Source organism: Delphinus delphis, chromosome 13 (genome assembly GCF_949987515.2).
Source record: "Delphinus delphis chromosome 13, mDelDel1.2, whole genome shotgun sequence".
NCBI classification, from domain to species: Eukaryota; Metazoa; Chordata; class Mammalia; order Artiodactyla; family Delphinidae; genus Delphinus; species Delphinus delphis.
The window spans coordinates 15,566,414-15,579,524 of record NC_082695.1 but is presented as its reverse complement, the minus strand read 5'-3'; the positions used below and the strand labels follow the sequence as shown (position 1 = coordinate 15,579,524).

The following is a 13,111-nucleotide window of genomic DNA, read 5'->3' as shown; positions in this document are numbered from 1 at the left end:
TACAATATGAAATGGCTGTTCTCAAAGAGCTTATAATATAGTAAGGGTGATCAAGATGCAAATAAATAACTTTAATATATATAAGGCAGTGCTATGGAGATACAGAAGAGAGTATGACTGCTGCTAACTGTAGGCATCATGAAAATTTCATTGAGGAGTGGCATTTGATCTGCCACATGAAGGATAAAGGGTAGTGTTCCAAAGGTGGAGATGGGGTACCCCAGGGCAATGGAACCCCTTAAACCAAGGTTGTAGGAGTAAATGTGGTGAGTTTGTAAAACATGGGGAAAGGTGGGGGGGGTGGGCAAGGATTAATGATATAAGACTAGAAAGGTAGATGGAGCCAAAGCATAGCTACGTTGAATTATTATCTTATTTTGCAGGAAATGGGAAGCCACTGAAGATTTGAGCAAGAAAGTAACATAACTGCTTTAGGAAGATTACTCTGGCAGCCACGTGTAGATTGGGCTGCGTAGTTCTTATTTAAAATAGCTGCCATTAACTACTGTCTCAGAGACAATAGGTTAATAAGATCAAGTGCAACCTAAAGCAGAGGTATAGTGGAAAATCACTCAAGAAATGAAAGAGTCCTAATTATATGACCTTGTACAAATCATTTTGCTTCTTTAAGCCTTTTTTTCTAAAATAATAAATATCTCCTCTACTGCCTCATGGAGCCACTGAAAAGATGAAATGAAAATAGTATATATGGAAGCCCCTGGAAGGCTTGCTGGTCATAAGGTCTCTGTCACAAATACTCAATTCTGCATTGTAGCATGAAGGCAGATAATATGTAAATGAATGTACTGGTTATGTTCCAATTAAACTTTATTTACAAAAACAGACAGCTGGATATGACCATGAGGACCATAGCTTGCTGCCCTCCGTATACAGAAGCACTGGCCAACAGAAATAGGTGAAACACATATGGAAATAGGTGAAACACATATGGCAATTAATATTTTCCAGTAGCCACATTTAAAAAGGTAAAAAGAAATAGATGAAATTAATTTTAGTATATTTTAATTTAAATAACATATTTAACCCATCATATCCAAAATATTACCATTTCAACATTTAATCCATTTAAATATTATTAGGGATATATTTTACATCCTTTTTGTGTGAAGTCTTCAAAATCTGATGTGTCTTTTACACTTTCAGCACACTTCACTTCTGACGAGCCACATTTCGAGGGCTCAACAGCCACATGTGGGTAGTAGCTACCCACTGGACAGCACAGTTCTTGTGGCTACTTAAGTAAAACTGCTAAACTTTGACAATTCAAGCATAAAATAACAATTTGAACAATAAATGAAACCAAAATCACATAACAGTACTCTATGGAGAAGATGAAAGCAAAATGAATTTCGAACGTGAAAAATAATGTTCTCCTGGGATACCAACTGTTACTGCTTGAGGCCACCTGTTTAAAACGGTTCATTATTAGCAGTATAAGATACCAATATAAAGTATGTTGATGAATTTTCATTCCCATAGTTTCAGTTGACCAGACAAGGGGGAAAAAACCAAAATATTTGGTGAACAAAAAATTGTTCTATTTCAAAAGAACTGTTTGTCACTTTTTAGCAAGTATTTAATTTTCTTAAGAAAAATAGTTTCCTGGTTAATGATACCACATTTAGCAAATGGGCAAAGATCAGATTACCCAAGAAAATTATTATTCGCTAATAGCTTACAGTTAGTAGATAATGGGAAAAACTGTAGAAGAATAACATATTCTACCACAGAAGGAATTTTCCAAAATGTGGTTCACTTTTCTTTCAAACAATTGCAAACTATGCTAGTCGTCAGCAAACTTCGACCAAAAAAGGGAGAGATGCTGGCAGAAAGAGAGTCTATCTCAGGGGCCTCTAACCTTCACAAGTTTGGTGATGCTTACCAACCCTTCTCCAGTTACATTTTTAAATGCATAAAACAAAATACACAGAATTATAAGAAACCAATTACAGTATACTAAAATACAGGTACCAAAATACTTTAAGAAACAAATTTGTGATATCAACATAGGAACTTCACTATTAGTACATTGAATAACAAGATCTAATACTTGCCATAATTTCTAAGTGGTGGTGAGATGAGCATAAACAGTATTTCAAGATATGTTCAACAAATGTAATATGATATGAAAATATCTATGATTTCTACTGGTTACAAGGTCACAGGTACTGCCAATACTACTAGAGTTTGTTGACTACATTCATAATAGAAGGAAATGCTGCATTCTAGCTAAAGGTATGTGTAAATAAACATATAATTTTTCCCATCCAAGTTCACAGACCGCCCTGAATTCTATTCAGGTTCAGAATCCCTGACGGAAAGCAAACTTTTATTATAAGCTCATCCAAAAAAATTCTCCCTCCAAAGTTCCCCAAATGTATTTTTACCTTTCCACCACCCATTTTGCTCCTTTCTAGATTAAACAAACCAGTAAATTGTCTTTCAGCCACACCACAACTGGATGATCAGGAAGGAATCAGTATCAAGAAATAAAGAAGGTAATTATTCTATTATAGGCCACTGTTTTGATGAAAATATGTTGATAGATTCTCCTTTAACATTCTTAATGATTCTATTTCAGGAGTAAGAAAAGCAAATATATCAATAGAAATAGGAGGTCCAGATTTTCTAGTCTGTCCTGTAAATAGCTGTATCTTTTATATGAGACTTGGTTCATTTGAAATCAGTAAAGCAAACCACAGAGCTCAAAGAAAATACAGTAAACACAGAAAAGATCCATTACAAATACAAGCTGAATGTTAATATTTTGTTTGGTATAAAACCACTACTTGAACCACACATCTGTAGTTATTAGTGTTGCTAAACCTACAATTTGCATAAAATAGTTTGCAAATTATGTATCTCTTTGTTGTTAATCTAAAATTGCTACACGTTGTGCTCTGACCTGGTAATTCAGCCGACTGCAGGTTTCAGTAGAAACACCAGGGATTCAAGTTGTGTCCACTTCAAAGTGTCCCATCATGGAACATTAATTAATTATTCTACAACTATGCTTAATAGCACTTCATAAACTCAAAGCTCCACACAAATATTCAACATTATTGGGAGGGGAATTATAACAGCACTATAAAAATCCTTTTTAATTATAAACTGCCAATAATAACAGGTTGCAAGAACACACTTTTTTGTTGTTATCGTTGTTGTTGCTTTTAATTTTTTTTTTAATTTTCATTTATTTATTTATTTTTGACTGTGTTGGGTTTTCGCTGCTGCGTGTGGGCTTTCTCTAGTTGCAGCAAGCGGGGGGCTACTCTTCGTTGCGGTGTGCAGGCTTCTCATTGCAGTGGCTTCTCTTGTTGCGGAGCTTGGGCTCTAGGTGAGTGGGTTTCAGTAGTTGTGGCTCGCGGGCTCTAGAGCGCAGGTTCAGCAGTTGTGGCTCACGGGCTTAGTTGCTCCGCGGCATGTGGGATCTTCCTGGACCAGGGCTTGAACCCGTGTCCCCTGCATTGGTAGGCAGATTCTTAACCACTGCGCCACCAGGGAAGTCCCTGCTTTTAAATTTTTAAAAAAATTTTTTATTGAAGTATAGTTGATTGAAACACACTTTAATAATTACCACAAATTTGTAATTTACCAAACTTTATCAAGAAAATAACACTGCAAAAAAGAAAAAGAAGAAAATGACACTCCAAACACTAAAAATCTTTTGGGTTTATTTATAATAATATATATAAATGTGAATTTAAGAAGGAAATAGTAAAAAAATTAGTTAATATGGCTATTTCTGGATAATGCAATCAAAGGATATTTCTTTTCTCTTTTACACCTTTAGTGCTTTCTCCATTTTCTACAACATCCATGTGTTACTTCTTTATAATCAAAAAAGTTCTGACAGCATAAAAATATAATGAACTGGGCTTCTCTGGTGGCACAGTGGTTGAGAGTCCGCCTGCCGATGCAGGGGACACGGGTTCGTGCCCCAATCCAGGAAGATCCCACATGCTGCGGAGCAGCTGGGCCCGTGAGCCACGGCCGCTGAGCCTGTGCGTCTGGAGCCTGTGCTCCGCAACGGGAGAGGCCACAACAGTGAGAGGCCCGCGTACCGCAAAAAAAAATATATATATATAATGAACTATCAATTATTTTCTATATAGGTCAGAAAAACATAGAATTACTCCTTATACTGGCATATAAGAGAGAAAATTTTAAGACAATCTGAGTCCAGATAGTCTGCCTAACAAATGCTATGCACTCTGAACACACTTCAGGGGCCAGTGCATCTCTTCCCAGGGTGGGCAGCTCCCTGGCTCTGCTGGCCTCTGGCAGCATCCCCAGACCATCAGAATACAAAGTTGTTGTTCTCTCCTGCCTATATATGGACATAGTCTGTATTAACTGGATTACTGACTAACATGAGTACATGCCAGGAGGCGAAGGCGATCAAGCCACAAGAGAAGTCCTCTGAAGTGAAGTGATAACAGCCAGGCAGCAATAACAGAAAACCCTGGCTTCTTTCAGCTGAGCATGATTTGGCATGCAGGTCCAGGTACCCAACTGTATCTATTGGACTGATCTTTTGGAGTGAAAGCCATTGACTTAAGCAAATGATAAATTTAAGCAAATCCATAAGTTCTAAAATGGTCTCTATGAGGGTGTGAGGGAAAGAGGTCCTATCAAGCACTGTTACTTGGGAGTATGAATTGGTGTAAGCCACTGTGGAGAGCAATTTGGCAGTGTCTCTTCAAATGTAAAATGGTCACCTATGACTCAGCAATTCTACTTCTCAGGATCTGCTCTAGAGAAATACTCCCACATATGCACAAACAGGCATGCAAGGATGTGCACTGAAGGACCATTTTTAATAGTGAAAAACTGAATTTCAAACAACAAAAATAACCATCGTGGTAAGCTGAATAATAACCACCACCCCCCCTTGCCAAGATGTCCACATCCTAATCCCTGGAACCTGTGAATGTGACCTTAGATGGCAAAAGGGACTTTGCAGATGTGATGAAATTAAGGATCCTGAGATGCGGAGATTACCCTGGATTATCCGGGTGGGCTCTAAATGTAATCACAAGGGTCCTTGTAAAAGGCATGCAAGAGGAATCAGTGAGAGGAGAAAATGACATGATGACAGATCAGAGACGAGGGTGATATACTTTAAAGGTTCGAGGAAGGAGCCACAAGCCAAGGAATACAGGTGGCCACTAGAAGCTGTGAAAGAGGCAAGGGAATGCATTCTCCCCTAGAGCCTCCGGAAGGAACCAGATCTGCCAACACCTGACTTTAACCCAATGTGACTCATTTAGGACTTCTGATCTCCAGAAATGTAAGAGAATAAGTTTGTGTTGTGTTAAGCCACTAAGTTTGTAATAGTGTGTTAGCATTGCAACAGGAAACTAACACACTCATCAGTAGGAGAATGGCTAAATAAGCTATGGTATTTCCGGAGTCTTGTACAGCACTTAAAAATTGCAATAGATCTATATGTGGAGACATAGAAAAATCAAAACATATCATTGAATCTAAGAAGCAAGTTATAGAATGATATGTCTAGCATCAAATCTTTTTTTTTTTTTTTTGATGTGGACCATTTTTAAAGTCTTAATTGAATCTGTTACAATATGACTTCTGTTTTATGTTTTGTTTTTTTGGCCGCAAGGCATGTGGGATCCTAGCTCCCCAACCAGAGACTGAACCCACACCCCCTGCATTGGAAGGCAAAGTCTCAACCACTGGACCACCAGGGAAGTCCCTAGAATCAAATCTATTTCGCAAAAAAGAAAAAATAATAAAAAGTGTTATGTACACACACACACACACACCCCCCCCACACCACACACATAAACATACACATTCAACAATGGTCTTGAAGAATATACCAAAAAAATTTATCATTGATTTAACCAGGGTGGGGAGTAGATGGAAACAGGACTAGTGATGGTAGTCAAAAGGAACTTCAGTTTAACCTGCATTTTTTTATAAGAATGTATTTATGTATTGGTTTTTAAAGAACTTAATGAATACATAAAAATGTTAACAATGCAGCATCAAAGTAATAGTGATACAATTTCTGCAGTCTTCTCTCCTTCTGAAGTAATTATGCATTTGTCCCATAGTTGATCACCTGCTGTTATTTACATTTGTCTACAACTATTGACTAAACATCTTGCAAAGCAGACTACACTCCTTGTGTTCACCCCACCATCACCACTGTAAAACAAGCCAGAAAGAGGGGTGGAGGGAGGAGAAAGCATGGGGCACCTTCAGGAACTGACAGTCCTTTCATAATTATCACCACAGGTACCTTATATGACTTAGGAAAGAACAGGTGCATGACAATCCCCCCAGTAGCCCTGGCCAACAGGTGGTATTTTATGGCAGCCAATATGGAAGCCAAGAAGACAGATAATAATCAAAACTGATTTATTTAGCAAGACCCTAGGCATACAATTGGAGGAAAACTGAAATGAAGACTATTATCTCATCTGCCAGCCAGATTCCAAACAAACTGGGAAGGAAGAAAATTCCAAAGGGATCACACCAAAAAAGCACTATCTCCACTATTCACTACTAGGAAAAAAAATTTGTTGATGGGATAGTTTTGCTTTCATATACACTGGGCAGCTAACTGAATATACATAAAATAACTTCTCAGCAACACAGCACCTTCCAAAGAGAGTTCATACACTGTAAGTACATAATCACAACCATCCTTAACTAATCCTTACGTTAACCCTATTATTATCCCCCTCTTACAGATGACTAGGCAGTCTAACAATGGTTTTGAAGCCTCGACCCTGGGCTGGAATCAGACAGATCTATTTCAGCCTCAGCTTTACTAGTAACCGTATGACCTTCATCAACTTCACTTCTGTGCCATGGCTTCCTTATTTGTAAAATAAAGATGACAATAGTACCAACCTCATGAAGTTGCAGTGAGGATTAAATGAGATAACGGGTGGGAAGTGCTTAGCACAGAGCCTGGCATGCAATATGCTGACACTGTTGTCCTCGTGGTGGTAGAGGTGGTGACAATGATGACAAAGAAGTTGCAGTGGAAGAAACCAGGGATTATTAAAGGTAATTGAACTTGCCCAAGGTCACGGGCAGAGCTAGAGTTTCAATCCCAGTCTGACTCTTTAAACCTGACTTTAACCTCTAGGCAATACTGCCTCCCACAGTCTTCAAATACTTCGTCCTAACTTTACAGCTAGCCAGTCATACCCGAGAACTTTTTTTTTCCTTTTTTTTTTTTTATTGAAGAATAGTTGATTTACCATGTTGTGCTAATTTCTGCTGGACAGCAGAGTGACTCAGTTATAAACATATATACATTCTTTTTTTATATTCTTTCACCTGAGAAATTTTGAGCCATTTGCTGAGGTCACAGAACACTGTACCAAGATTCAGCGACTCTTATTCTAGTGCTCATTAATTACCTGATAATTAATTCTGTTAGTGAACAGAGGCAGTTTATTCATTTATTCATTAACTCTTCCAAATCTAGAATTTGGAATTCTCTAAAAGTACCTAAACACTTTCCAAAGAATTCTGACCAAAGGATAAACAGGTGGTAGTATCCTCCTAGGAGAACAGATCAACATTTATGAATTTAAATATCACCTCAAAGCTTTCACTTAAGTGTAACATAAGTATTCAAAGCCTTGACTATTTAAGCTGATCACCTCCAAACCCAAAGGTTCCTTCCCTTACATGATTAAAAACAAAAAACAAACCCAAAGACCTATTGAGCCTTTTTCACATCAGTAAAGCATTCTGGGCTTCTGCGGGTTTTGTTTTACTGAACTATAACTGGCATACAATAAACTACACATATTTAAAGTGTACAATTTCAGGAGTTTCAACGTATGTATACATACAACATGAAACCATCACCACAATCAAAATAGGGAACATTGCCATCACCCCAAAAGTTTCCTCATGCACCTCTGTAATCCTTTCTCCCAACCCTTCCTGCCTGCCTTCATCCCCAGGCAGCCACTGGCAAGGCCCTACTTGATCTGCAGACCTGGCCTCCATCTCCTATCACTCACTCTCCTTTCCCCCTTTGCTTACTGGGCTCAGAGCCCCACACTAAGGATGCTAAGGATGCTTCCCTCTCAGGGACTTGGCTCTTGCTGTCCTCCGTCTGGGATGTGCTCCCCCCAGTAGCCATATGGTACACTCTCATTTCTTTCAGGTCTCAAATGCCATCCTGGTCTTTCCTTTCCAGTCCACTGTATGTAAAACAGAGCCCTTCCCCACACCATTACTCTCCATCCCTCTTAGCCAGCTATACGTTTCTCCATAGCACTTATCATTTGACATATTATTCACATGTCCTATATTTGACAATTTGTTATCGTCTATGGAAAGCAGATGCTTTCCATAACTACAGATTAGTTTACACTTCCTAGAACATCATATAAATGGAATCTTACAGTATGCACTCTTGTATGACTGGGTTCTTCCACTCAGCATAAATCCAAGTTGTCAGTATCAACAACTCATTCATTTCTATTGCTTAGTATTCCATTATACGGATGTACCGCACCTGTTTATCCATTCACTTGTTGATGGACATTTTGATTATTTCCAGTTTTTGGCAAACACAGATAAAGCTTCCATGAACATACATGTTCAAGTCTTTGAATGGGGCGGGTGGTGGGGGGTCCTTATAAACAAACACAATGAAAGATGAGAAACACTAACGAAAATGCTTGGGTTCAAAATTAATCTAAACTACGGAGTAAAAAATATCTTGGCCACCTTGAGCAAGTCAATTAGCTTCTCTATCAACATCCAGATGTATGACGCCCATCCCCACCTGGAATTTGTAAAGAAAAATGAGACAGGAAGCTGAATTCTTTTGGAACTTCCACAAAGAAACTAATGCTTTTTTCTTGTAAATTACCTTAATTTTAAAAAGACTAATAGTCTATGAAATGTAATGCAAAATTCAATAATATTTGTCATTTTTGAGCTATTGCTTTTTTATTTCTCTTGAATTTATATTTATTTCAACACTTAAAAACTAATTTCCTGCATGCTTTCACTTTTTGCCAAAAACATAAAATTAAACACAGATAGCTATTTCAAAGGCCAAGAAAGAGCTTCACTTTGCATCTTTAATCTGCTCAAGTAGATTCAAAGTCCTTACCTACAAGGCCCTACTTGATCTGCAGACCTGGCCTCCATCTCCTATCACTCACTCTCCTTTTCCCCTTTGCTTACTGGGCTCAGAGCTCCACACTAAGGATGCTAAGGTTGCTTCCCTCTCAGGGACTTGGCTCTTGCTGTCCTCTGTCTGGGATGTGCTCCCCCCAGTAGCCATATGGTACACTCTCATTTCTTTCAGGTGTCAAATGCCATCCTGGTCTTTCCTTTCCGGTCCACTGTATGTAAAACAGACCCTTCCCCACACCATTACTCTCCATCCCTCTTACCCAGCTATACTTTTCTCCATAGCACTTATCATTTGACATATTATTCACATGTCCTATATTTGACAATTTGTTATCGTCTATATCCCCCACTAAAAAAAAAGCTTTTTTAAGAACAAGGATTTTATTTTATCCCCTGCTATGTCCCCAACACCCACGACAGTGGGCTCAGCTCACCTCTGAATTCCACAAACACTTGTTAATGAATTTGTTGATTAAACACTATTGACTGAAAGACAAACAAAAAAACCTTCCCTTTGAAATTCACTGAGAAGAAAATTTTTAATTCCAATCCTCTGCTATTGCTTAAATTAAAATGCTAAGTTAACGCTGATCTACCTCTTAGGATGGGTTCTTTTTTCGGATTCACATTTATCTTTGAGCAGCACTTACATAGCGAAAAGAACACTGGAATTCAAAGCCAGGAAAGCCAGGGTCTAGTCACTTGTCCTGCCATAACTAGCTATGCTACCAAGCCAAAACCTCTCCTGATCTCAGATAACTTCTCTCTAAAATGAGGGAAACAAGTATCTCTAAGGTTCCTCCTTGCTCTAAAATTCTGAGACTCTATTGCAGCTAGTGCAGTCTTACGCGTTAAGGTTGCCAATCATAAATTAGTCACCTCAGTTTGAGTCTCATCTTTCTTAATCCAAAATTGTTAACTGAAAGATTCTATATAACTATAAAATCCTGTAAAAATTGGTCACTTTCACCCAGATGTCCAGTGGAAGGAGAGGCTTGGAAGAGCCTCACAGGGGTAGTAGCATTTCAAAAGTTAGTTTTTAAAAAGTTGATGAACCTCTAATCTTCCTCAGATGTAAAAAGAGTAAGTCACTAGAAAGGAAATAAAGATACCTGTTTATTACCCTATCTTTACCCAGTCATTAAACTTAAAACAATTACAAATATGAGTATCATACATGCATGAAGGTAGTGGAATATTATGATTAGGAGCAGATATGTTTGAGGCCAAACAGACCTGGGTTAAAGTCCAGGCTCTCTTCTCCAACTATGTGTGATCTTGAGCAAGTTGCATACCTGCTCTGTACTTTACTTGCCTTACCTGTACATGTGTACAATATTTACAACTGTTACAAGAGGTAACAATATTTAGCTACCAGGATCCCTCCCCACTCTTTTTTAAACCAGGATCCCTTGGAGAATTTAGTAAAACAATGCCTGACACATAGGATACACTTACTCAATATTATTATCATTAAATATGCAAAACACAAACCTAACAGCCACAAAAACATTCTTAGCTATTTCTCCTGATACTATGTTGCCTGTATAACATATGGAAAGAAATGAAAAAAGTTCTGACTACATTCAGAAATGTTTATCACCCATATACATATTGGTTTCTGAGAGGTCAGACCATAAAAATTTTTTTTAAGTTTTTAAAAAATCTTCCAGGCCAGAGAGATTCTTTCTATTAAATCATTCATCTGTGGAAATACCTGACAACTACTCAGTACATTTGTACAGTAAACATCTTAGGAAAGCCAGCTTAACAGCTCAGGTATTTTTAACTAATCCTACACTTTTTAATAATAAATAAATTACATACGTATAGAAATTTTGGATCTGTGAACTTTGTCTCTAAGGAACAAAGAGCATCTGCCTTCCTCATTTCACATACAAGAGAACCAATTATATCAAAAGATTCCACCATCATAGCATAATGCCCCTTGAGTTTTTAAGCATATAAGACACTCAGACACACCTTGCTTTTTATAGAAAAGGCCCAAATGAGACATAATAAAACTATGATTCCATGTTCAGAATTCCCTATCAATTTGCACATGCCTTATTTTTTGGTGGCCAGACTGTAAAATAAGTCATTAAGAGTTCACAATGGGAATGCCGCAGCCGCAACTTCAACTTCAAATCCAGACACAAAAATACAGAGGAACGTATTCGCATCTCAGACACGTCCAAATGTCTCCGCCAACGGGATCCCATCACTGCCGTTTCCAGAAACACATAGAAATGGGTTTTAATCCATTTCTATAAATGTTCGTTGTGCTGAAAGCCAAAGTGCCCGCAAAACCGCATAACACAGAAGATTCCTCGCATTCCGTTTATAGCCAGTAGACAAGCCATCCTCTCTGCGCCCTACCCCAGAGAGTCCTCCTTGCGACAACAAGAATTTCGTGACACCCCATGCTACCTACACATCAAAATGTCACCCCACAAAGTGGAGGGGGAGCAGTGCCTCGATGAACCGATCCTGCCAGTACTGCCACCCCGGGCAAACACGAAACCAAGAGAAGTCGGTGGAAAGTTCCCATCCATCCAGCATATTTGGTTTCCTTCTGCCCCCAAACCCAGCGGCACAATTGCTGAGATTTGCTTTTGCACCTGCCACGGCTCCTAAGCCTGGGCTTCTCCGCGACCCCCGAGCTCATAAAAAGGCCTTGCGGCCTAAAACGCCCGTGACCCTTGCGGATAGCGCACCGAGGGCCGCTGTAGCATCCCCCTCGCTGTCCACACTGCCCGCTTCCCTGACAAAGGCCCCGTGTCAATCCGAGGCACGACACGGAGTAGTTGCTGGATTGCCCATCGCGGACCGGCAGCTGCCACTACCTTCTCCCGAGAAAAACAAACAAAACACACACGCGCACATACACACACACACGCACAGCACTAGGGAATGACGAGGTGGGGGGGGGGTGTAGAGCGTTAAAATTAAAATGTCCCCAAAGCTAAGCAGCCTGGGTGTGCCCTGTAAGTGCGTCCAAGGGGTCCGTGGGGGAAGGGAGACCGGGCCCGGGAGGCGGCGGCGGCTCCTCCGGGGCTTCAAGGCCGTGCCGGGTGATGGTCTAATAAAATGTTGGTAGTCGGAACGTTCAAAATGAACCCACAAATGAAATCCCCGGCGGGGATTGAGGCCCCGAGGAGGGAGGGAGGCGGGTGGTCTGCAGACTCGCGGCGCGGCCCGCACCTGCCTGCCCGGCGCCCACACACACCTGCTGGGGCAGCCTTCGTGGGCCTCGGGGTCGGGGTGAAGCGGAGATGAGAGGGCCCGACCCCGGGAATGCGGCGCGGGTGGGCTAATCTGATGGCGGAGGCCGGGGGCAGCCTCGCTCACCTCCAAGTCGGTGTCGGCGGCCTCCGGGGCCCCGAGAATCTCGCTGGGCAGCTCGGCCAGGTCGGTGACCCGGATCAGCCCGTCGTGCAGGAAGATGGTCTCCTCCTTCACCGAGAGCCACTGCGCCGAGTCCGCGGCCGCCGCCGCCGCAGCCGCCGCGGCCGCCGACGAGCCCATGGCCCCGGCTGAGGGGTTGGCGGTGAGGAGCAGCCGCCCGGCCAGGGGAGACGCGAGCAGTAGCCGCCGCGATCACCAGTCCATGGCAGCAGCCGCCGCGCCCGCCTGCAGCACCCCGCTCGCCGCCTCGCCCGTGGAGCTCCGCCCTAGGAGGTCCGAGCCGCCATCCTCCCACCCCTGGCCCCGGAGACCCTGGCCCCGCCGCCACCGCCGCCGCCACCGCCGCCGCCGCCGCCCTGAGGAGCAAGATCCGCCTCTGCCTCTCGGCAGCCAACTGTCAGTGAGACGCCATGTTGGGGGCGGAGCTCCCGGCATGCCCCGCGGAGCGGACAATACCGGTCCCGCCCACCCGTTTGGCCCCGCCCTCCTCCCCGCAGACCGGGGGCAGCCGGGCCAGCAGGACCTTCTC

The 13,111-nt window shown here is 41.5% G+C and overlaps 1 protein-coding gene across 3 annotated transcripts in view; it reads right to left on the bottom strand.

Annotated features, from left to right (window-relative positions):
- Positions 1–12,907, bottom strand: part of HECTD4 (HECT domain E3 ubiquitin protein ligase 4) — a 190,560-nt gene extending 177,653 nt beyond the window's left edge. For all 3 annotated transcript variants that reach the window (XM_060028153.1, XM_060028154.1, XM_060028155.1), the window contains exon 1: positions 12,526–12,907. In XM_060028153.1, the coding sequence (XP_059884136.1) occupies positions 12,526–12,702 (177 nt within the window). In that variant the 5' untranslated portion in view covers positions 12,703–12,907. The remainder of the gene's footprint in view (positions 1–12,525) is intronic.
- Between the last annotated feature and the right edge of the window lie 204 nt (positions 12,908–13,111).